Source organism: Cetorhinus maximus, chromosome 9, assembly GCF_964194155.1.
Source record: "Cetorhinus maximus chromosome 9, sCetMax3.hap1.1, whole genome shotgun sequence".
Classification (NCBI taxonomy): Eukaryota; Metazoa; Chordata; class Chondrichthyes; order Lamniformes; family Cetorhinidae; genus Cetorhinus; species Cetorhinus maximus.
In genome coordinates this window covers 92,368,115-92,392,690 of record NC_135887.1, presented here as the reverse complement: position 1 = coordinate 92,392,690, position 24,576 = coordinate 92,368,115, and the positions used below count along the sequence as shown (strand labels likewise).

The 24,576-nt window shown below is 42.3% G+C and overlaps 1 protein-coding gene across 6 annotated transcripts in view; it reads right to left on the bottom strand.

Moving 5' to 3' along the window:
- Window positions 1–212: 212 nt before the first annotated feature.
- Window positions 213–24,576, bottom strand: part of eps8l2 (EPS8 signaling adaptor L2) — a 598,035-nt gene continuing 573,671 nt past the window's right edge. For 5 of the 6 annotated variants that reach the window (XM_078549092.1, XM_078549094.1, XM_078549091.1 and 2 more), the window contains 5 exons: window positions 19,320–19,451; window positions 18,495–18,654; window positions 13,005–13,188; window positions 9,230–9,362; window positions 213–6,477 (listed from right to left, as the gene is read on the bottom strand). In XM_078549092.1, coding sequence (XP_078405218.1) covers window positions 6,406–6,477; window positions 9,230–9,362; window positions 13,005–13,188; window positions 18,495–18,654; window positions 19,320–19,451 — 681 coding nt within the window. In that variant the 3' untranslated portion in view covers window positions 213–6,405. The remainder of the gene's footprint in view (window positions 6,478–9,229; window positions 9,363–13,004; window positions 13,189–18,494; window positions 18,655–19,319; window positions 19,452–24,576) is intronic. The other variant, XM_078549096.1, reaches the window with a different exon arrangement.

Below are 24,576 nucleotides of genomic sequence, written 5' to 3'. Positions count from 1 at the left end.
TTCTCTTAAAGGGGCAGGGTACCTCACTTTACCACAGCAGGGGAAAAGTGCTCTCTGTTGCAAAAATACACAGTCTGAAGGAGAAATAGAATATTTTGCAAGAAGCTAAACTGTGATTGAATTTACAGATTTAAGATGTACAGTAGTTTGAGGTTTGTCATCATGGTTGGACAACAGCATAAACAAAATATTAATTTTAAAGAAAATGCAAATTTATGACACTTGTTTCCTTTTATTTATTCATTTTACAATAAAGATGCGTTTTCATAAAAAGTGTTGCAATGTTCTATAAATCAGCACTACTTAAAAAAACTCAATTCCTAGTTTTGAAAAATCAACTTGGTCTAACTATTGCATGACTCTTTTCACTCCTCCATAACTTACAACTGGAAAACCTCACAGTTCACTTTAAACAAAGCTAACTTTTTTAAAATTTCCTTTCCTTGTCAATATGTTTTGTACAAAGCACAGAACAATGCTTGCCTTAGAGACTGCATGTCAAATGATTATCATGATGAATAAAAATTGAGAAAATTAAGCAATGGAATTTTGATATTAAAGTGTATTAGATCAAAGCCAACCTTGATAATTTAATAAAAGTTGGATGCATACATCGAAGAAACCCAAAAACCATGTAGAGCTCAGCTTTTTTTAGCTTCCAGTTTGCAATTGGCTTCTTTCAGCTATTTCCCTCAGTGATAACCACACATTGCACAACTGCAATGAGCGACAGCCCACTCTAACAGTTTGAACCAACAGCAGCAAATTTATCTGTGTACAGTATGTAGTCTCCATTCAGATTTTTACATGGATACGTATGTCATGATAATTAGGGCAAATGATTTGTCATTGTTTAGAATTCTCATTGTTTTTGAGATTTTCTAAGCACGTTTTGGGCAAATCTTACTACATGTACGAAGTGCAGAAACTTGTAGGATTTGTTATGTGATGTCACAATGGACAAAGGAAATCACTTGTGCTAGTGATAATATTGGTGAAATCTGTCAACATCAGTAATTACTGAGAATATTGGTCATTGTAAGGTCACAGTGTTGTTTCTCATATATTAAAACAACTGCAAGAAAATAATTAACCAAATCAATAACAGATGCATGGGAACACCACCACCTGCAAGTTCTTCTCTAAGCCACACACCATCCTGACTTAGAACTATACTGCTGTTCTTTCACTGTCGCTGGGTCAAAATCCTGGAACTCTTTCCCTAACAGCATTGTGGATGTACCTACACCACAGGGACTGCAGCGGTTCAATAAAGGCAGCTTACCACCATCTTCTCAACGGCAATTAGGGATGGGCAATAAATGCTGGCCCAGTCAGCAATGCTCATATCCCATGAATGAATAATTTAAAAAATATATAGATAACAGAGGAGTAATTCTGCAATCCCAGTGAGGACTTGCACTTGTAGAAAGGTGGGTGAGAGAATCAAGGCTATAATCATGGGATTATCCTGTACATATTCCAGTTCTGATTAGATTCAAAATAAACACTGTGGGACTGAAATTTTAATGGAACCATTTCATACTGGACTTGAGGTGGACAGGACTTCTGTCAGCAAGTGATGGCACCACAGACATGTGCAAATAGATTCCATGACTTCTGGCCTTGGGGAACTTTTGGAGACAATGTTGGCAATTGAAACCTTTGGTGTATCATCTCTTAGGATCCAACTGGTACTATCAGGTTTGCGCTCCTGAACAGGTAAGGAACTAGAATCGGTCTATATACTATCCTCTCTTATGGAGACAGCACATATGATCTTTCTAGCAAGCTCCTTCCAGTTCTTGCTTCTGTTAGTGTTAGGACACAGCACCAAACTGCCCAGGCAACTGCAGTAACGCCACAATCTGGCAAAGATTCCTCCTGGGTCTGAAACCCTCAGACGAGAATTACCTTAGTATCAAAGGGTTCCTGATACCATTGTGCAGCCAAGTACTACTGACACCCCTGGTCCTTGGGTAGCACCTCAGCGCAGTACCAGGATAGTTATAGTAACAGCACAGAGGCGTGGAGCAGGGCTAGGCACAGCGGTGAATTGAAGCACTTGTTATAAATATAAGTGCACATGGTAAAACCACTTTGTGACATGAAGTTCAGTGTTGTGAGATATGTCTGCTTGAGGAGCAGGGTGGTCTGCATTTTGGTGGAAGGGTACATCCAAGTTAGTTTTCTTCACTTTTGGTGTAGCCTCAACAACTGCGCTTCTCATTTCCTTTTTATCGTGAACCTGTTCAGCTCGTATCATGAAGACATATAGGAATAACCACAGTGAACAACATGGTAAATGTTGCCTGGCCGAAGAGTGGGAAGAAAAAAAATTCCCGGTTTGAACCTGCTGAATGTAGCTTGCAGAATCTCCAGAAAACACATTTTTTCTAACTGTTCCATTTAAAGCTGATGTTCCATACATTTGTGGAAATCAAGCACATCCTGGTTTAAGTCTTACAGGTAACATATTCCTCTTTTCTGCAGGCTTAATTTAAGTCAGGTGGCATTCTAGTGAAATGGACAGAATTTGGGGTGCTACACTTTTGACCTTTATTACTCTCTCATGTGCATACACGCACCACTTTGGAGGTGGATACATCTTCTGCCAGCAGCCAGTTCCACTGAAATTTAATAAGCATATTTAGAACATTTCTCTAAACTAGAACTAAACAACTCTTGCCCCAATAAGATCACAAAACCTCAGGCTTTATGTTTCTGGTCCTTACCTCCATGCTCTGGTCAGTAAAGGTAAAGCCTGGTGTGGCACCAAAAGATCCCAGGTTTAATTCCCATTTTGTAATGAATTAGCTGATTTAACTGGGGTTGCAGTCACTATGCTATAATTCAGCTTTTTGTGTATATATTCTATAAATATATTTTATATATATATATATATATATATATAGTGTGTGTGTCTCTGTCTATGTATAAGTAAATGCAGGGCGTGGAGGGTATTGGGCTCGGCTATAAGGATTGTCCTCTGCTGGGCTGAGTTCCATTATAGCTGGTCTTCCCCAGATCGAATATCACAGCGGGCACATGGAACAATTCCTACTGTGAAGACAGTGCCCACCAGTGGAAAGGAGGAAATACTAGCAGAGTGTCAGTGTGAATGTGGCTGCAGCATTTGAAGGAGTGCAAACAGAGTTAAGAAGGAACAAGAGTCCTGAAAACTGATGGAGATGCAGACATGTAGGCCTTAGTAGAAACCGAGGTCCCCACAGGTAAATCAGCAGGTGCCAAACTGAGGGCTTCTACAAGGCCTTCCTCCTCTGTTAGGAATCCAGTCCTATTACTGCTGCAGGGATGTATTGCCACATTCAGACAGTGCAAGCAGGAGGGGACCAAATAGCAGCTAAGGGAAGAGGGAGGGGCGGGAACTCCTGGCCCGTGAAATGAGGTGGGCCTCACCCTGCAAATTTTCTGCCTAGATGCCATCCAATTTCAGATTGACATGTGGGTGAGGGAACAGAAAGTAGCTGGCGTGTGTTGAATGATTTCCCAGTAAAACCTTCAGGAGAGGAGAGGAAAAATGTGGGTAAATAGAAAAACTCAAGAATAATACTGTTGTTATGTTCCATTAGATACTGGAGTATAGATTATTTGAGAAATTATATATATATACTGGATTATATAATTAAGGTAAGAGATTTTAGACCTGGAAATGAGAAATAATCCCACTGTCATCCAGCATCAGCAGCAAACACTGCATGGCAAAATATTATGAGACAGGAATGCAACAAAGCTTCTGCTGCAGTATTGCAAAAACATTGTGTACACTCTTAGCAGTGTATTACTTTCAATTTTTATAACACTGCCCTCCGATTGGGACTAATTTAAGTGTGAAAACTTACAGCCAGATTTGTACTGCTGTCTCATGTTCAATGGAAATGGATTAGCGACTTCTCAAACTCATTCACTTATTATCCTTTCAAACAGAAATTTTAACCTCTGTTTGAACCTGGATCCCGGATGTAAAAGGAGACGCAAAAAACATGACTTGAAGTGGGGAGACTTTCTTCGTATTGACGCCGAATGATTTGCTAACACTTGCAAACAGATGCAATTCTATCCTAATTCTAATCAGTTAGGCACAGTCCTCAAGCCTGATGTTAATTTTAAGTCAGAATCATGTCAAAATAATCTTTGGAAGGACATATTTTGGAATCTAATTCTCTTACTGCTAAATCTGTGTATTAGTACCGATGCCTCTTTCCATGAGTTTATTCCTATCAGCGGGGTGTGGCTTCTGGTTGTGAGTTACATGCCAATATTGTATTAATACCTATTACTTAGGGGTCCACAATCAGTGCTGTATGATATGTGCAAGACAAGAGCTCCTGCATGGGCGGCTGTTGACCTGTGGTAGTTTGATATGGGTGCCTGTTGGCTGTGAATACATGCATGTTTCATACATATATTTGTTGACTGTGGACCTTACGTCAATTCCAATGTGTGCATGTGAACTTGTACGTTGTGTCAAACTGTATGGGCAGCTTTTGGATGATGTACTTATGAGAGTTCTATATGACTGCCAGTTGGATGTGGATCCATTGTTAATTATTATAAGCGTGCCTGTTAAGATACATTGACTATGGACTCTATGGCTAGGATCTTCGGCTCGGTGAGCGGGGGTGGGAACTGCTCGGTGATGCGAAAAATGACGCGCATGTGTGAAAGCGCGCAGGCCCCGACTCAGCCTACTCCCCCCGCCCACACAGGGAGTGCTCATTGCTTCCGGGTGTGTGTCACGCTGGATGGACCTTAAGTGGCCCGCCCACATAAAATCACGGCACGCAGCCGATCATGGGCGGTGATCGGCTGTGCGCCTGCTGCCGCCCAACCTCCCTGATGGGGAGAAAATTCTCCCCTATGTTAGCACGATAGGTATATGAATACTTACCTCAATAATGGTTGTCTGTTGGATGCAGACATTGTGCTAACATTGTGTGGGTATCTGTAGCAGTGGACTTTGGGCAGGAGTTTCAAAGGTTGATGGAGCAGGCTGGAGGTGGGCAGGGCTTGGAATTTCGCATTGTTGGCCGGCATGCCGGTTTGCCAACACTATAACATTCTTGAGCCATTTTTGCGAAGGTCGAGTCAGGGGCAGGTGGTCTACCTGCTGGTAAGTGGTGGGTAGCCAACTAAGGCAATTAATTTGCCTGTTCAAACTAGTGTTTTCTAGTTGGCAGGCGAGACCCCACACTGCAGCCGAAACATGGCCTGTGAGAGGTGGCAGCCTCCAAGCAGGAGCCTGGGACAGGGATATAATTTCGTCCAACTAGGGATCCCCTCCTTCCACCAGAGATGGCTGTTGGACCAAAGCAGTTACTGCTGGCTGTCCAGTGGAGGGGTTTTCATATTAAATTCATCCTCCAGCTGCAGGAGGTCACCCGCCATCTAAGTTGCAGGCCCCTGGCCACTAATTGGCCAGCTCTCCACAAATCTTGTTGGGTGGCAACTCCCGACAAGTTGAAGGTCAGGGTCTACATTTGATCCTGATGTTGGGGTTCCCACCCCAAATAGAAAGTCCAGTTCTTGTGTCAGTAGTGTATGGTGTCTGTTGGATGTGATCTTGTGACAGTAATATATGGGTGCCTGTTGGCTATGAGAAGAGTTACACTACATAAATATACTAAGATTTATGTTCGCTTAAAAAGCACAATCAAAAATAATTCTAGAATAGGAGGACCATTATTATTTGCGCAAGTACCAAAACGTTTACGTTCCCCTATTTTACATTTTGTGTAAGTCTTAAACAGCAGAATTTGTATCTTAGTGCAGCAATAAGTAATAAGATTCCTTAACCATATTAATGACATTATTGCTAGAAATTACTGCTGCAGATATTATGGGACAAATGTTTATAATTTGAATGATATTCCATCCATATTTTAGCAGAGTTGCCAACCCATTTATTTTACAGTCTCCAGTAAAAGTGCAGGCAAAGGAACATTACATGATCACAGTCAGAATTTGTCCATTAATATTGCCTACAGCAGTTTCTCAGCTTATCTGTATAAGTCAGGATCTGGCTGCGGGATTATCATTTTGCCATTCTACTAATATTTAGCAAATTACATTTATACTGTGTTCACTTGGCTTCAGGTTTTGGCAACAATGCTCCACAACATCGACTACTATAGCTACATACATATATACATATATGTATATTTCTATATGTATATAGTGTGCATATTAATACTTCATGCCAACTACAAGACTGAAAGCCATGCAGGTCCTGAATAGAAGTTTTCTTTAGAAACAGTAGGAGTAAAATCCACAAAACAATCAATAATTGTTATTAATTCTGTAAAAGAGACCCCACCCTTCCATTTATACATGTTTAATTTATCTGTCTTATTGTCCAATCACAAAGCAAACTGCAGTGAAATTTTATTGATTGGAATCGATCCTCTCCTGTCTTCGTTTCATGATTTCTTCAAGCTCTGTATCACCTCGATGTTTCTAAAAATTAGAATATAAAAAGGGGAGAATAAAGCTACCAACTTATCTCTTTTTTAACCACAATTATTGTTGTGTGAAATAGCCTGGCATTGAGACAATACAGTACTGGTTTAGTAATTCTGCACACTGAGCCACCAGAAACCTTTGCAGAGTCACGTGTCCCCATCAGCTCTAGGTCCATCTGAATTAGTCTGATAACTAGTGATAGAGCAGTTGAGGAGCAAAAGAGAGTTGAAAGCAGTTCTTTTGCTTTGATTGAAATACTGTAATCAGATAGACACCAGCAGAGTCTATGGATGGAAACACGACTGCTAGGGATTTCCTTTCCAAATAATTGGGATGTGAGCTAGCCCATGTAATACCCTAATGATTGTGTGAGTAGCTGAAACCTTTAATAGGATTATAGACTGGTAAACGTTGTTAGAAATCCATTATATGGACCACTAAAACACTTAATTTTGATTTCAATCTGTGTCCGTTATTCTACATATAAACTACGTGAATTATTCAAGTACAATGTGATATAAGGATAGTATCAAATTTAAAGAAAAAACATACAAAGTGGCAAAGATTAGTGGTAAGCCAGAGGATTGGGAATGTTTTAAAAGCCAATAAAAGATGACCAAAAAATAATAAAGAGCGAGAAAATAAATGTTGAGGGTAAATTGGAAGAAATATAAAAACAGACAGTAAGAGCTTCTTTAAATATATAAAAAGGAAGAGAGAGGCCGAAGTAAACATAGGCTCCTTAGAGAAAGAGGCTGGAGAAATAATAATTGGGAACCAGGAAATGGCAGAGGAGCTGAATAAAAACTTTGCATCAGTCTTCACAGTAGAAGACACTAATAGCATTCCAAAATACTAAATAATCAAGGGGTAAAAGGTGGGAGAATGGCGGGGGAAGGGGGGTGGGATTGAAATAAATACAATAACTGTCACTAGAGAAAAAGTACTAGGGAAACTAATGGGGCTAAAGGCCGATACATCCCCTGGACCTGATGTGTTGCATCCTAGGATATTAAAGGAAACAGATGCAGAGATAATGGATGCATTGGTGGTAATCTTCCAAGAATCTTTAGATTCTGGAAAAGTCCCAGAGGATTGGAAAACTGCCAATGTAACACCTTATTCAAAAAGGGAGGGGGACAAAAAACAGGTAACTATAGGCCAGTTAGCTTAACATCTGTCTTTGGGAAAATGTTAGAGTCTATTATTAAGGATGTAATAGCAGAGAATTTAGAAATACATAACATAATCAAACAGAGTCAGCATAGCTCCATGAAGGAGAAATCATGTCTGACGAATTTATTAGAATTCTTTGAGGTGGTAACAAGCAGGATAGATAAAGGGGAAACAGTAGATGTAATATATTTGGATTTCCAAAAGGCATTCAATAACGTACTGCACATAAAGCTACTTAATAAGGTAAGAGCCCATGGTGTTGGGGGTAGTATTTTGGAATGGATAGAGGATTGGCTATCTAATAGAAAACAGAGAGTTGGGATAAGGGGGGCATTTTCAGGATGGCAACCTGTAACTAGTGGAGTGCCACAGGGATCAGTGCTGGGGCCACAATTATTTACAAGATATATAAATGACCTGGGTGAGGGAAATAAATGTACTTTCGCTAAGTTTGTGGGTGACACAAAAATAGGTGGGAAGACATGTGGTGAGGATGACACATATAGAGGGATATAGACAGGTTAAGTGAGTGGGCAAAAACTTGGCAGATGGAATATGATTTGGGAAAATGTGAGGTTATGCACTTTGGCAGGAAGAATAGAGGAGCTAAATGTTATTTAAATGGAGACGGACTGCAGAAAGCTGCAGTACAGAGGGATTTGGGGGTCCTTGTGCATGAATCACAAAAAGCTAACATACAAGTTTACCAGGTAATGGGGAAGGCAAATGGGATGTTGGCCTTTATTTTAAAGGGAATGGAGTGCAAAAATAGGGAAGTCTTGCTAAAACTATACAAGGCACTAGTTAGACCACACCTAGAATACTGTGAACAGTTTTGGTCCCCTTATCTAAGGAAAGATATACTGGTATTGGAGGTAGTCCAGAGAAGGTTAAGTAGGTTGATCCCATGTATGGAGGGATTTTCTTATGAGGAGAGGTTGAGTCGGTTGGGCCTGGTACTCATTGGATTTAAGAATGAGAGGCAACCCTATTGAAACATGTAAGATTCTTAGGGGGCTTGACAGGGTAGATGCTGAGAGGTTGTTTCCCCTTGTGGGAGAGTCTAGCACCAGAGGGCATAATCTTAGATTAAGGGGTCGCCCATTTAAAACAGAGATGAGGAGGAATTTCTTCTCTCAGGGGGTAGTGAATCTGTGGAATTCTTTACCAAGGAGGCTGGGTCGTAAAGTGTATTCAAGGCTGAGATAGACAGATTTTTAATCAGTCAGGGAATCAAGGGTTATGGGGAAAAGGCAGGAAAGTGGAGTTGAGGATTATTGGTTTTATGGGTTGAAGTAAACTTTGCCTCCTTTAAACACACTAACCAATATTTAAATGGGTACCTCCAGCACCAAGAGGACTGATGCCAGAAAATATGTCCCAGGCAAAAACAAGGTGCAATGCAGCAGATCACCAGTTCATTTTCGGAAATGCTTCCACCCAGTACCTCCACTAATCTGGCAGAAAGGTGGAAGAAAATTCTGCCTTGTATATCTTTTGCTGTATGTCAGCTGGGTCACAAAAGATAAAAAGAAATGGCATTAGTAGAAAGTGTCATATTATTACTTACATCTAGCTCTACCTTCTGTACTTGGATTAGACTGTACACACGAGCGCCTTCCTCTCCACACACCATCTTCAGTTCTTCTTTATTAAGGGAAAATATCTGTGCTCCTGTCAATATGCCCAGGCCACCCACCGTCCTGTTAAAAACAATTCAGAATAAAGAGATCTGTATACTTCCTGTACAGTGAAAAATCTGGGTCTACAGTTCAAGGCACACCAAGACTAGAAATGAGCCAGGAAGAATGATGGCTATATTGTGCCATGTTTGATTACATTATTTCACATTACATCTATCACGCGTCATGCCATGTCATGGTGCATTACACCGTATTACATTACAAAAGTACTGACGGCATGAAACTTATTTTCCAGGGGTTGTGGGGGCGCAGTGGTGTGAAATATCTGGGGATATTCTCTTCCCAAAATGTTTTGATTTTGACAACTTATTGCTGCATTTGCATGCAATTTAGAATCTACTGCAATTTGACCATTCCAGACAAAAATATTTTCTTCTGAAATAGTGACATATATTTAAATAAAGTAGATACAACTGCACAATTTCTAATTCTAATTTATTTCATTGGGACCCAAAGTCCAAATATTTCAGCTAATTTGTGAACTCAAACCAACCATGATCCTACAATCATAAGGCAAAGGACAGGATTTTGGGTTTTGGTTGCAACCCAGACATCAGGGTCAACTGGGGAGTCACAACCCCACAGTGTATGGGAAACAGTCAACAGGCCGTGATCTACCCCAATTTGGCCCATTAGTGGCCTGAGGGCAGGCTCACTGGGCTCATGAAGCTGGAGGGCCAGTAGGAGACTCCCTCTCAGCTATAAACAAGCTACAATCTGCAGTTCGAATAAGGGAGGAGGGCACCTTCATCCTGAGGAACTGTCTTTCCAAATTTTTAAACTTTTAAATTTAAAAAGCCAAAGCAACTGGATCACCATTGTGGGTAACGAGCCCCTCCACAGGAAACTGCGATGCACTTGTGTCCAGGCAGACGGGGGAAGGCCTCATTACCTTTCTGGAGCACTGCCCTCACCCCAGTCTGCTGCTGGGAGGCAACCTCCAGACTGCTGGCCTCGCCCTCAACACTCTGGGGGGACTCACAGGCCGGCTGGTAAATCCAAGTTTTGTTTTATTCATTCATGGGATGCGGGGGTCGCTGGCTAGGCCAACACTTATTGTCCATCCCTAATTGCCCTTGAGAAGGTGGTGGTGAGCAGCCTTCTTGAACTGCTGCAGACCCTGTGGTGTAGGAACATCCATGGTGCTGTTAGAGAGGGAGTTCCAGGATATTGACCCAGCGGCAGTGAAGGAACAGCAATATAGTTCTAAGTCAGGATGATGTGTGGCTTGGAGGGAACCTGCAGGTGGTGGCGTTCCCATGCAGCAGCTGCCCTTGTCCTTCTAGGTGGCGGAGGTCACAGGTTTGGAAGGTGCTGTCGAAGAAGTCTTGGTGAGTTGCTGTAGTGCATCTTATAGATGGTACACACTGCTGTGTCGGTCATGGAGGGAGTGAATGTTTAAGGTGGTGGGTGGGATGCCAATCAAACGATCTGTTTTGTCCTGGATCATGTTGAGCTTCTTGAGTGTTGTTGGAGCTGCACTCATCCAGGCAAGTGGAGGGTATTCCATAACACTCCTGACTTGTGCCTTGTAGATGGCGGTAGGCTTTGGGGAGTCAGGAAGTGAGTTATTTGCTGCAGAATTCCCAGCCTCTGACCTGCTCTGGTAGCCATAGTATTTATATGGCTGGTCCAATTCAGTTTCTGGTCAATGATAACCCCCAGGATATTGAGAGTGGGGGATTCAGCAATGGTAATGCCATTGAATGTCAAGGGGAGATGGTTGGATTCTCCCTTGTTGGAGATGGTCATTGCCTGGCACTTGTGTGGCACGAATGCTCCTTACCATATCAATTCAAGCCTGAATATTGCCCAGGTCTTGCTGCATATGAACATGGACTCTTCAGTATCTGAGGAATAACGAATCCCCACTTCTGACCTTATGATGGAGGGAAAGTCATTGATGAAACAGCCGAAGGTGGTTGAGCTGAGGATACTACCCTGAGGAACTCCTGCAGCGATGTCCTGTGATGGAATTGGCCTCTGACAATAGGCCTTAATAGGTCATTTAATTCCCTTAATTGGCACTGCCAACCTTCATTTTGCCTCTTGGAAAGTGACCAGTGGGCGTGATGGTAAACCGCCTACACTTCCTCGCCTCCATACTTGGCCCACACTTTCCAACTGATTAAATTCAAATATTACTTAATGTTTCTGTTTTCTGTCTAAGAACGATAAAACAGGAGGCTAGAAATTACCATCCATGTTTAACACTTGTGTATGGTACCCTCTGCCACCCGCTTCAAATAAATGGATAGATGCCTCTGTTAAAAATGTGGACAGAGGAACATCGTATAAACAGTAAGCATTTGTGCTTTTTGATTTAGTCAAAAAGGTTTATACTGGAAATATACAATGCACTCATTAGAAAAAAGCTAAAAACAAAAAACTACTGCGGATGCTGGAAATCCAAAACAAAAACAGAATTACCTGGAAAAACTCAGCAGGTCTGGCAGCATCGGCAGAGAAGAAAAGAGTTGACGTTTCGAGTCCTCATGACCCTTCAGCAGAACTGAGTAAAGTTAGGAGAGGGGAGAAATATAAGCTGGTTTAAGGTGGGGGGAGAGAAGTTGCGGGGGCGGGGTGGTGGTAGTAGGGACACGCAAGCAGTGATAGGAGCAGGCAATCAAAAGATGTCACAAAGGAACAAAGACGTGTTAAAGGTGGTGCTATTATCTAAGAGAATGTGCTAATTAAGAACGGATGGCAGGACACTCAAGGTACAGCTCTAGTTGGGGTGGGGTGGAAAGACTGACAGGGCATTACAGATTTAAAAGTAATGGAAATAGGTGGGAAAAGCAAAATCTATATAAATTATTGGAAAAAACTAGGCAATTTACAGCCTTCCGGACTGAATATTGAATTCAACAACTTTAGATTTTGAACTCCCTCCCCCATCCTCACCCCCTTTCCGTTTCTTCCCCCTCCCTTTTGTTTTTTCCAATAATTTATATAGATTTTGCTTTTCCCACCTATTTCCATTACTTTTAAATCTGTAATGCCCTGTCAGTCTTTCCACCCCACCCCCACTAGAGCTGTACCTTGAGTGTCCTGCCATCCATTCTTAATTAGCACATTCTCTTAGATAATATCACCACCTTTAACACCTCTTTGTTCCTTTATCTGTGACATCTTTTGATTATCTGCTCCTATCACTACTTGCTTGTCCCTACTACCACCACCACCCCCCCAACTTCTCTCCCCCCACCTTAAACCAGCTTATATTTCACCCCTCTCCTAACTTTACTCAGTTCTGCTGAAGGGTCATGAGGACTCGAAACATCAACTCTTTTCTTCTCCACCGATGCTGCCAGACCTGCTGAGTTTTTCCAGAAAAAAGCTAAAGTGCCCAATAATATAATTTTTTCAAGAATAGGCACAAAGACCTGGATTTTGTTCTCCCAGGTGGACCTGACTGATTGTTTTCAGTCTAGGATTTCTAGACTATTATTCGTTTATTTATCAATGTCACTTCTCTTATTTCCTCGTGGAAGATGACCACATGGATGGTGCCAACACACTCTATGCTTGGTGGGGCTGATGTGTGTGTGGAGGTTACTGCAGTAGGATGGATCAGTCGGTCTTCTCCTGTCCACTTTGCATGTTTGTATGTTATGTTCGAGCCTGTGCAGCATTACTTACGATTTGCTGAAGCTTTTTGCCTCCAACCAGGATTTGACATCATCTGCGCTGGATTCATAACTTAGCGGTATTTGAATTGATGATTGCTTTGGGACCATGAAATTGCGTGAGGGCGGTTTTGTTTTGTTAGTGGTAATTAAATGTAAGAGCTCATCATTCACTTCATCCATCTGCGTCAGTATATCTGTTTCAAAACAATGAAACCAACACAATTCTGTTTTTTAAATTGCTTTTCAAGCAGTAATTGCTTTTCATACATGTACTCCTAAATCTCTTTGAACTGCCACTATTCCTGGCTTCCTGAGGAACAGGGTGAATTGGTGCTAAGGGGATCGAGTGGGGGAATGGGACCAACTGGATTATTCTACAGAGAGCCAGCATGGACTCAATGAGTCAAATGGCTTCCTTTGGTGCTATTATGACTCTATGGCCTGCATTTTCCGGCCCTCATGCTGGTGGGATCTTCCAGTTCCGCCGATATGAACAGTGTCTCGCCAGCCCCACCACGAGGGGACCCGCAGGGGTGGGGAGTGAGGTGGCTGGAAAATTCCAGCCTATGATCTAAAACCTATAATCGATATAGTAATGAGTCCTGACAGCGGTAGCACATATACCTTTAAACCACTGCCTCCCGATGTGTATTTGGTTTATTAAATTTAGAGAGCTAAACAGAACATTGCCATTTTTGCTTCACTCATTACTGGTCTCATGTGACTTATTGATGAAGTGCTACAGACTGACATCATGCCAAAGACCAAGACACTCAAAATCATTGAAAAGCAAAGGATTATTTTTGAGGCCATGGTGACATAAAGCCTCATTATCTTTTCTCAAGTGATCTCCCTTGGGAGTCAACCACCTCCTGTAGTTGAATCTTTGAGCCCAGAGAAACACTAGTTTCCTGGCCATTTTTTTCCCCCCTCTTTCTGCCTTTGGGCACTATCTCCTTCCTAGAGTACAATCTCATGAGCATTGGTGATACCTGCACAAGTGATCATTCTTTAAATATGATCCCTGACAGTGAGTGTTGGTAGGTAATTCAACTACAGGGAGCATCACACCTGAGCAGTGCACAGATAGGATAGAAACATGTAGGGGCAGGACACAGGCACAGAGGGAGTATAGGAACAGAAGAGTAACAGGGGAGGATAGTACAGTAACATGGCAGGGGATTAAAATTCTGAGGTTTGTCGTAATGTTGACAAAAATGATTAGATATTAAAATGGGTGAGCAAAATAATTGAAGATTAGATTTTTTAACTTTGCATTTCGAGTAGAGAACCTTGAACGCTGGTAGGACATCTTAGAAATTCAGACCAGTGCGGCGCATAATTTTGCAACCATTAAGTTAAAAGTGCACACAAATTTTACATAGGTGCTTGCAGTGACTAAGTCTCTCGGTCAGATGCATAAAGTCATGAAATGATCCCTTTGCTGTCCATTTTGTATGTTAACAATTTCCAGATAGCTTTAGCAAGAAGCTTAGAAGGAACACAGGAATAGGAGTGAATCATTCAGCTCTTTGAGCCTGTTTTGCTATTCAGTCAGGTTGTAGCTAATCTGCACCTCAATTTCATTTACCCATCCTTGCTCTATATCCATTAGTATCCTTACCTAATATAGCTGTCCTTCTCAATCTTCACTGTCTTAACTGATCTAGCATCCATTGCCTCCGGGGAGTAGTAGATTTCTATTATTCTTCGTGTGAAGGAATGCTTGCTGGTTTCACTCCTCAGTGGTATGGCTCTAACTTTAGCATTATAACCACTTGTTCTGGATTCCCTCACCAGAGGAAGTAGTTTATCAGCACCTACCCCATCAAATCCTTTCCCACTTTGTTTAGATGATCCCTCATTATTTTAGAATTCAAGCTTGTGCAGCCTGTCCTCATAATTTAGCCCTTTAAGCCCTGTATAATTCTGGTAAATCTGCCCTACATTCTTTCCAAGACCAATATTACCTTTCTGGCCAGAAGTGAATGCAGCATTCTAGATTAAGTCTGACCAAGGCACCATATATAATTTAATCATAATATCTTTTCCTTTGTAATCCTGCCCCCTTAAGATAAAGACCAACATGCCATTAGCATTTTTGATTGCTTTTTCTACCAGTCTACTAGCTTTTAGATATTTGTGTACTTAGACACCCAAATCCTTTTGCTCCTCTAGAGTTTCTAGTTAAGAAAATACTCTGATTTGTCTTTCTTGGAGCAAAGAGGATTGACTCACATTTCCACATATTGAATTCAATTTGCCACAGTCATGTCCTCTCACTTAATCTAAATGACTAAAAAAAATAAAGAGGGAGAAAGTTGAGTATGAGAGAAAGCTAGCTGCTAATATAAAAAACAGCTAGGAAGAGTTTCTACAAGTATTTAAATAGGAAAAGAGTAACTATAGCTAGTGTTGGTCCTGGCCAATCTGGAATTGATAATGGAAAACAAGGAAATGGCAGAGGCGCTGAGCAGTATTTTGTGTCTGTCTTCACTGTAAGGGACTTAGAAAACTTCCCAAAGATGCTTGAGCAAGAGTTTTCCCACCAACGAGCGGGGACGGGGCCCGCTCTCCGACACATAAAATGACACGGAATGACATCGGACGGAACTCCCGACGTCATCCCGCGTCATTTGATTTTCAGGTCGGTGGAGGCGCAGCCGAGTCAGCTGTGCGCCCGCTGACCTGTCAACGGCCTATTGAGGCCATTCAAAAGCAATTAAAGCAATTAGTGGACCTGCCCGTCCAACCTTAAGGTTGGTGGGCAGGTCGGGAGTGCTGGCGGCCACCTGATAAAGCATGAAACCTTATTCACGGGCGGGATGAGGTTTCACGACTGAATTAAAAAATTAAGATTAACTTTTACTTTAATGTCCATGTCCCAACTCTTGTGACAATGTCACATAGGGGGCATGGATGGTTAATGAAATTTTCAAAAGAAAAACTGTTTTCCTTTGGGAACCGATCTCCCTGAGGCAGCATTTAGTCTCAGGGATATTGGAGGGCTCCTTTGCACGAAAGAGCACACTTCCACATTTGCCATTCCCCACCCCCTGCCTGCACAGGGAGCGCATAGTGCTTCCGTGCGGACATCACGCTGGATGGGCCTTAATTGGCCCGCCCACGAAAAATGGCGGTGCGCCCCCTCCCCGCCCACGCCCGCTCCCGCACTTCTCCCTCAACCAACAAGGGGAAAATTTTGCCCTTGAAAATCAAAAGGTGAACAGGAGGGAGGAACTTAAAACAATCACCATCACTAGGGAAAAGGTGCTGGGAAAACTATTAAACCTAAAGGCTGACAAGTCCCCGGGACCAGATGACCTGCACCCTAGAGTCTTAAAGAAGTAGCTGCAAGGATAGTAGAAGCACTGGTTATAATCTTTCAACATCCCTTAGATTCTGGAAGCGTCCCAGTGGATTGAAAATAGTTAATGTAATGTAATGTTCAAGAAAGGGGGGGAGAAAGAAAGCAGGAAACTACAGGCCAGTTAACCTAACACCATAGGGAAATTGCTAGAATCCATTATTAAGGATTATTATAGCAGGATACTCAGAAAACCATAATGTGATTAGGCAGAGTCAATATGGCTTCGTGAAAGGGAAATTGTGTTTAACTAACTTATTAGAGTTTTTTGAGGAAGTAACAAGCAAGGTGGATAAAGGGTAACCTGGTGCACTTAGATTTCCGAAAGGCAGTTAATAAGGTGCCATATCAAAGGTTACTACACAAAGTAAGAGCACATGGTGTAGGGTGGTAACATTAGCATGAATGAAGGATTAGTTAGCCAAGAGGAAGCAGAGAGTAGGGGTAAGTGGGTCTTTTTCAGGTTGGTAAGCTGTAACTAGTAGAGTGCCACATGGACCAGTGCTGGGGCCTCAACTACTTACAATCTACATCAATGATTTAGATGAAGGGACCGAATCTGTGATAACTAAGTTTGCCAGTGACAAATAGATAGGTAGCAAAGTAAGTTGTCAAGAGGAGGCAGAGAGTCTGCAAAGGGACATAGATAGATTAAGTGAGTGGGCAAAAAATTGGCAGATGGAGTACAACGTGGGAAAATGTAAACGTGTCCACTTTGGCAGGAAGAATTTAAAAGCAGTATACTATTTAAATGGAGAGAGATTGCAGAACTCAGTGGTACAGAGAGATCTGGGTGCCCTGGTACATGAACCACAAAGGTCACGTGGTCACATCAATGTCCAGCAAGTGATTAGGAAGGCAAACGGAATGTTGGCATTTATTGCAAGGGGAATGGAATGTAAATGTGGGGAAGTTTTACTGAGGCTGTACAGGGCATTGATGTGACCACATCTGGAATACTGTGTACAGTTTTGGCCTTCTTATTTGAAAAAGGATGTAATTGCATTAACAGTACAGAGAAGGTTCACTCAACTGGTTCCTGGGATGAAGGGTTTATGCTATGAAGAAAGATTGAACAATGGGCCTACACCCATTGGAGTTTTGAAGAATGAGAGGTGATCTTATTGAAACATATAAGATCCTGAGGAGACCTGATAGGGTAGATACTGGGAGGATGTTTCCACTGGTGGGTGAGATTAGAATCAGGCAACACAGTTTAAGAATAAGAGGTCTCCCTCTTAAGACTGAGATGGAGAGAAATATTTTCTCTCAGAGGGTGTTAGTCTGTGGAATTCCCTTCCCCAGAAACTCAATGGGTAAGTTCAAGGCAGAGTTAGATTTTTGATAGGCAAGGGAGTCAAAGGTTATGAGAGGCAGACACGAAAGTGCAGTTGAGATCACAACCAGATCAGCCATGATCTTATAGAATGGTGGAGCTGGCTTGAAGGGCTGAATTGCCTACTCCTGATCACAAGTCCTCTGTTCCTATGTTAATCTAGCCACGCCTTGTGTGATTTTCTGCTCCCAGTTTACTGTTCCTTTTTAGTGACAACACAATAGCTATTCTAATAGTGTTGTATTATATTTATCAAGACTTACTTCTGGGAGGTAATTAAGTGCTCAGCCTCAAATTATTATTTAAGGACATGATAGTCTTTTGTTGCAAATTGGCCCTAAACTCAGGCAGGCTTTCTTATCTCAATTTTGTGGCTGTGAATGAATCTGTTAAATTAATCAGATTAAAAGTAAATCTCACAGGTGGAATAGCCACAGTGGATTCAAGAGAAAAAAGGACCCTCTTTCGTTATTTAACCACATGGCTTATCATGAAACCACCATCTTGGCATCCAAACCATTCTCCCCATTTACTGGCAGTGGACCAATTATGTATTATTTGCTTATTCAGATGGGAGTTGACAAAGTAGAAAAAGCAGCACACACCCAGAACATCAGCCTTGTTACATTCAAGAATCACTAAGGTTGTAGGCAAAGTAGGTTTCTCTGTGAAAAGGGAACTAATAAGTAGAGCTTCCTCTTTAATAATAATTGCGGTGAGCTGTTTCACGATAGTTATATTAGGACATGGTTTTCCTATAAATTTAGAGTTTGATTGATCCATTTTTGTTTACTTACGGTCCTTATCCCTTGAATAGGGCCTGTTTGGTAGTCCCGGTAGCTCATAACTTCCATGTCTCGCGTGACTAGGGCCAGTAAAGGATCCAGGTGGAATGTAACCTGAGATATTTGGTCCTGTCCCTCTTGGACTCATGTCTCCTTTGTTCCATTGACCACTCTAAAGAAAATAATTGTTGATGAATTATTAATTTCTTATAATAAGTTACCTGGAGTATTTTGCCATGAAATAAGGTAGCAGAATAACAGGTTGCCAAATACAGGATTTTCCTGTGCCATCACAATGCATGAGGAAAGCATGAAACAAAGGGTATCAGGTCCTCCAGACCCGATTCTCCCAAATTCCCTTTATAATTTGTTCTACCATGGATTCTACCTCCCAAACAAATCTTATATGATAAGTGACAGACAGGACAAGCTAAACCCCAACTAAATTTAGCACTCCACAAATAATAGTCCACAACAAAATCAGTAGGCACATACTCATTTGGCAATTTCCATGACACATCTTAATGCTACCACCAGTCTCTGGGAGAGTTGCTAGAATGGGTATTTAGGCAAGGTGCCTTATCCCTGAAAATCTCTGTACTTTTTAGAGAGTACTAGGGAGAAATATAAAACGTACTACTCTTTGAAATTTCTCACTGATCCCTTAAATAAACCAAATGAAGCTAATAATCCATCTAACATTACAGTTTTCATTATTCGGTATTGATCAAGATGACTGGTGTAGAAGGCAATCTACAGATCACAGCAGCTAGGCAACAATGAACAGCATTAAACATATTCAACCTGCGAGTTTTGATCTTGTGCAGTATCACTTACCTGGCTGTAAGGGCGATCAGACTGGCTAGGGATAGCATCTAAATTTACGACACTCAGCATGTTAAATGGGACATAGCCAATCTCTCCAAATTTGCTCTTCAGCTTCCACCACTGCTTATTATCTTCTACCACCTGCAGGGAGAGCATAAGGAGTTTAGATTGTTAGAGAATTTAGAATAGGCAGGGTTTCTTGTTGACTGGTCCTGTGTTTAACCTGGTGAATTTCCCCAGAATCTGTTTAGGTGGGCTGCTGCATGTATGTGGGAACTCTCTGTTCTGGAAGCTGGAAAATGCTCCAGCAAGGGGTCAACATCCAGCAGCTTATAGGGACGGACAGCTATGACAGGTAGAAAGAACTGTAGTTGGTTCTGATGAGCTGGCAGCACTCTAATGATCCGGGCATCTTAACTGATGGTTCCTCCATTAATTCAATTTGCTGGATTTCTTAATGAAATAAAAATTATCAAAATTCATAAACATGTCTGAATAATTTTCTTTTTTCTATTTTTTTTTACAACTTTACAACTGCACTGAGGTAGCTCCATGCCTCAGGGAGATTTCTGCACTCTTTCGCGTGCATGCACCAAACAGCGCAGGCCCCAACTCTCCATCCTTCCCTCCGCCCGCACAGGTAGCACTGAGCGCTACCGGGCACACGTCACGCTAGGTGGGCCTTAATTGGCCCACCCACGTAAAATGGCAGCGCGCAGCTGATCATGGGCGACGATCGGCTCCACGCCCGCTCCCAACTGGCCCACCCGACGGGGAGAAAATTCTCCCCACGAGAATACTGTTGTCCTTTAAATTCATGGTTGAATAGTTGGCAGTGTATGCAAGCTGTGAAATACCTTGTGAGGCCTTTAACAGTGCTAAGAGTGTGAGGGTGAGATGAAGCCTATAAATATTAGCATGTAACAAGGCTGGCTCATGGAGATTGTTGGTATACGAAAATGGGGTTGCATCTTACTCTGGGCGGGCCTTAAATGGCCCGCCCGCATAAAATGGCTGCGCGGAGCCGATCGCGGGTGGCGATCGGCTCCACGCCCACTCCCGCCGAGCCCGCCCAGCATATGAAAATTCTGCCCATTGAGTTCAATAATTTCAGACCATAATCTCTAACATCCCCACTCCCATTTTGTCTCCTTTTCTTTGCTGGTTTCAGTCTTCTCCTTGTTTTTTCAGTTTTTGTTTCTGAATGGCAGCTGTTCATTATTCTACAATTTACACCTCTTTACTTGTTCCATTACCACGGCCTTTGACTATCCCAACCAACTCTTATGTCATTTAATATCTGTCATCTTCCACCCTATCACAGGCCTTCCATTTTGTTTTTTCCTTCACCCTCCACCATTTCACCTCCTTAAAAGCTATCACATTTCTAACTTTCCCCAGTTCTGATGCAAAACATTGAGGAGTAACAATAACAACTATTTATATTTTATAGTATCTTTATTGTAATAAAATGTCCAAAGGTTTTTCACGGGAGCATCATAAAACAAAATTTTGACACTAAGCCACATAAGGGATTTCAGGAGTAGGCCATACGCATCCTCAAGCATGTTCCGCCATTGAATAAGATCATGGCTGAACCTCTATATTGATTCCACTTTCTTACTCTATCCTCATACTCCCTGATTCCCCTCGTGCCTAAAAATTTATCAATCTCAGTCTTGAATATACTCAATGTTTGATTATCCACATCTCGTGGGCAGAAAATTCCAAAGATTGACAACCTTAGGATTGAATTCCTCCTTATCTCAGCCCTCAATACCTGATCCCTTATTCTGAGAATATGACTCCTAGTTTTAGTCTCCACAGCCAGGGAAAATGTTCTCTCAGCAATTACTCTGTCAAGACATCTCAGAATTTTTTTGTGTCAATGAGATCACCTCATTCTTTTAAACTCCAGTGTTAATGGTATGTTAATTGCATTATTAAAGTTAAGGATACACAGGTGAAGGGCGTTGATTCAGTACTTTGAGCACATATAAAAATAGACTTGCAGTGCCCATCAAACTTTAAGGTTGGCGGGCAGGCGAAAAGGCCAAGCAGCCTTCGCATTTTTCAGGAAACCTCATTCACGAGCAGGATGAGGTTTCCTAAAGCTTTTATTACATAAATAGAAAAACTTCCCGAAATATAAAAACATGCCCCATCTCATGTGACACAGTCAAATGAGGGGGCATGTTTAAATAACCTTTAAAATCATTTATTTAATTATTTTAATATCGATTCAATCTCCCTGAGGCAGCTCCGTGCCTCAAAGAGATTGAAGCACTCTTTCGCACACATGCGCTCGTAGTGTAGTGGGGATCATGGTCACCTCATTCATGAAAAGACCCCAATTCCAATCTGGCCAGCAACATTATCGAAACTTAATCATTTCTGGGGTTCACCCCTGGAAATGATATTTTGATTCGATTTTTGAAAGTTTCCCATCAAAAATTTTGATCTTTTGTTCCAGTGTCCCACCAAGGGCTGTCACCCCCTCATTTATTGATTTTTGTTTAATTTATTGAATTTCGTGTTTCTAAAAAGAGCCTATAAAAAGAGACTTTGTTCCTTTAAGGGGCTGTTAACTTGTTAATTTGTTTATTAGTTAATTTATTTATTTGGTATACTCAAAAGAACATAAAGGGAGCTATTTGAAGGGGCTTGTGGCACAGTGGGTAACGTCCCTACCTCTGAGCCAGAAGCTCCATGTTTAAGACCCACTCCAGGACTTAATACCAAGAAAGGTGCATTCATAGCGCGGCCAAACAGGTTGAGTATCAACTTGTAAAATCTTCCAACATATGCCAATGGCAGGTGGTAAGAGTGGGAGAGATGCATGATCAGCCATGTGATGGACAGAATGTTAGAGCTTGTACTATCACTCTCCGCAGCTCCAGACTACAATCTGCATGCAAAAATGCATGTTGTCACAGCAACATGGAATCTCTGAGTGAACTATGAAGAGACTAATGGAGGTCTTGAGGCACAGTGAGTAGTGGCCCTGCCTCTGAGCCAGAAGCTCTGGGTTTGAGTCCCACCCACGACGTGATGGCCAAGCAAGGTGCATTGATAATGTGGCCAAACAGGTTGAGTATCGACCTCACTGTGACTTGCCCTCTCAACTTAGAGTGACTACTGAGGTTTCTATCTGCTTCCCCTCCGTGATGCCGCCGATGTGTGTATGATCAGACATGGATTTGCCATATTTGATGGTGGCAGGGGTCTGCAGTGGAGGGCACTCTATATGGGAGTCCTCCCTTTTTCCATCGGGGACTTGGTGTGGAGGGTGTTGCATGCAGCAGTTCCACGCAATAGGAGGTTAAGATGGTTCGCGGACTCTTGGCCACCTGTACTTTCAGTGGCATTGGGGAGTCCGTGTTCCTATGTTTACATAGAGTGCCAGAGGTTGCAGCCCCTTTATAGCTATTTGAAGGGGCTGCTCCTCAAATTTCGTTGCACTTCAGCCCCACGCTTCCGATCTTTGGTCACTCAGTGCAGCAGGGGGCGAGGAGGGAGGAGGACCTCCTTCTAAGCCTGCTCCTGGGCCTGGCCAAGGTGGTCATTAACCGATCTGGCAGTGGGACATCCAGCCTGACCGCCTGCCCCTCTTCCACAGCTATGTTCGCGGCCGGATGACTCTGGAGAGAGAGCACGTGGTGTCCACCGGTATGCTTGAGGCCTTCCGCGACCAGTGGGCACCACGGGGGCTGGAGTGCATCATCAGCTGCAGGAACACCACTTTTAATTTGATTTATTAAGTTTCCGTTTAAATTTTTGACTTAGTTAAATTTCCCCATCAGTGACTTTCAGTTGATTTTTTATTGATTTTCGTTTCTTTCAAAAGAGTATATAAAAGGGACTTTGCCCCTTTAAGGGAATGTTAACTTGTTAATTTATTTGTTAGTTAATTTATTTATTAGTTAATTTATTTATTTTGTATACTCAAAAGAAATAAAGAGAGGCTTATGGAGGTCTCGTGGCACAGTGGGTAACGTCCCTACCTCTGAGCCAGAAGCTCCAGGTTCAATTCCCTCCCCAGGACTTGATGGCCAAGGAAGGTGCATTCAAAGTAGATTGATTGTTAATCTGCAAATCCTTTCAACGTGGTAGGCAGTAAGGGTGTGAGAGACTCCTGGTCTGCATTGCTCGGTGTGGTTTGGTGCTCCCTCAAGCTAGTGACCTATTCCAGGAAAGGACAAGCTATGGAAAACAGATATACAGAGAGACCTATGGAGGTCTCATGGCGCATTGGGTAGTGTCCATGCCTCTGAACCAGAAGCTCTGGGTTTGTGTCCCACACCAGGACTTGATGGCCAAGGAAGGTGCGTTCATAATGTGGCCAAAAAGGTTGAGAAATCAAGCTGTAAATTCTTTCAACACACACCAATGTCAGGCAGTAAGAGTAGGAGAGGTTCCTGATCAGCTATGCAATGGGAAGAACATTGGAGCCTCTACCATCACTATCCATAGCTCCAGATAAAAGTGCATGTTGCCGCAACAACTCAGACCTCCTGAGTGAAATGTATCACACCACCAGCCAGAAGTAAAAAAAGTGATAAAGAGAGGCTTGCAGGGGTTTGGAGGGGCAGGTCAGAGGACCGCCTCACTGGTTTGCTCTTGGCCCTACCAAGGTGGCCATTAAGCGGTCCAGGCAGCGGGTGGGGTTGGGTGGGGTGGGGTGGGGTGGGGGGGTGCGGGGGTTGCTGAGTACATCATCACCTACCCCAAAATTACATTTTAATTTGTTAAGTTTCCTTTGAAGTTATTTGTTTTAGTTACAGTAATATTATTGTATCCCTTTCTAAAGAGTTGATCATTTATTTATTTGTTTTAAAAAAAGAGTATAAAGAGAATCTTCTGGGACACTGGGTGTTGGTTAGGGAGGAGAAAGACTTTGCATTCTGTAAATAAGTCTAGTATTAAGTAAAAGATTGGCATCTGATTTCCCATTTCACCATCTGGTTTCAGAACGAATCTACTCAATCAACATCCTGGGGGTTACCATTGACCAGAAACTGAACTGGACCAACCATATAAGCACTGTGGCTACAAAAGCAGGTCAGAGGCTGGGAATTCTGTGGCAAATAACTCATCTCCTGATTCCCCAAAGCCTGCCCACAATCTACAAGACACAAATCAGGAGTGTGATGGAATACTCCCCATTTGCCTGGAAGAGTGCAGCTCCAATAACACTCAAGAAGCTCAACACCATCCAGGATAAATCATCCCACTTAATTGGCACCACATCCACGACCTTAAACAT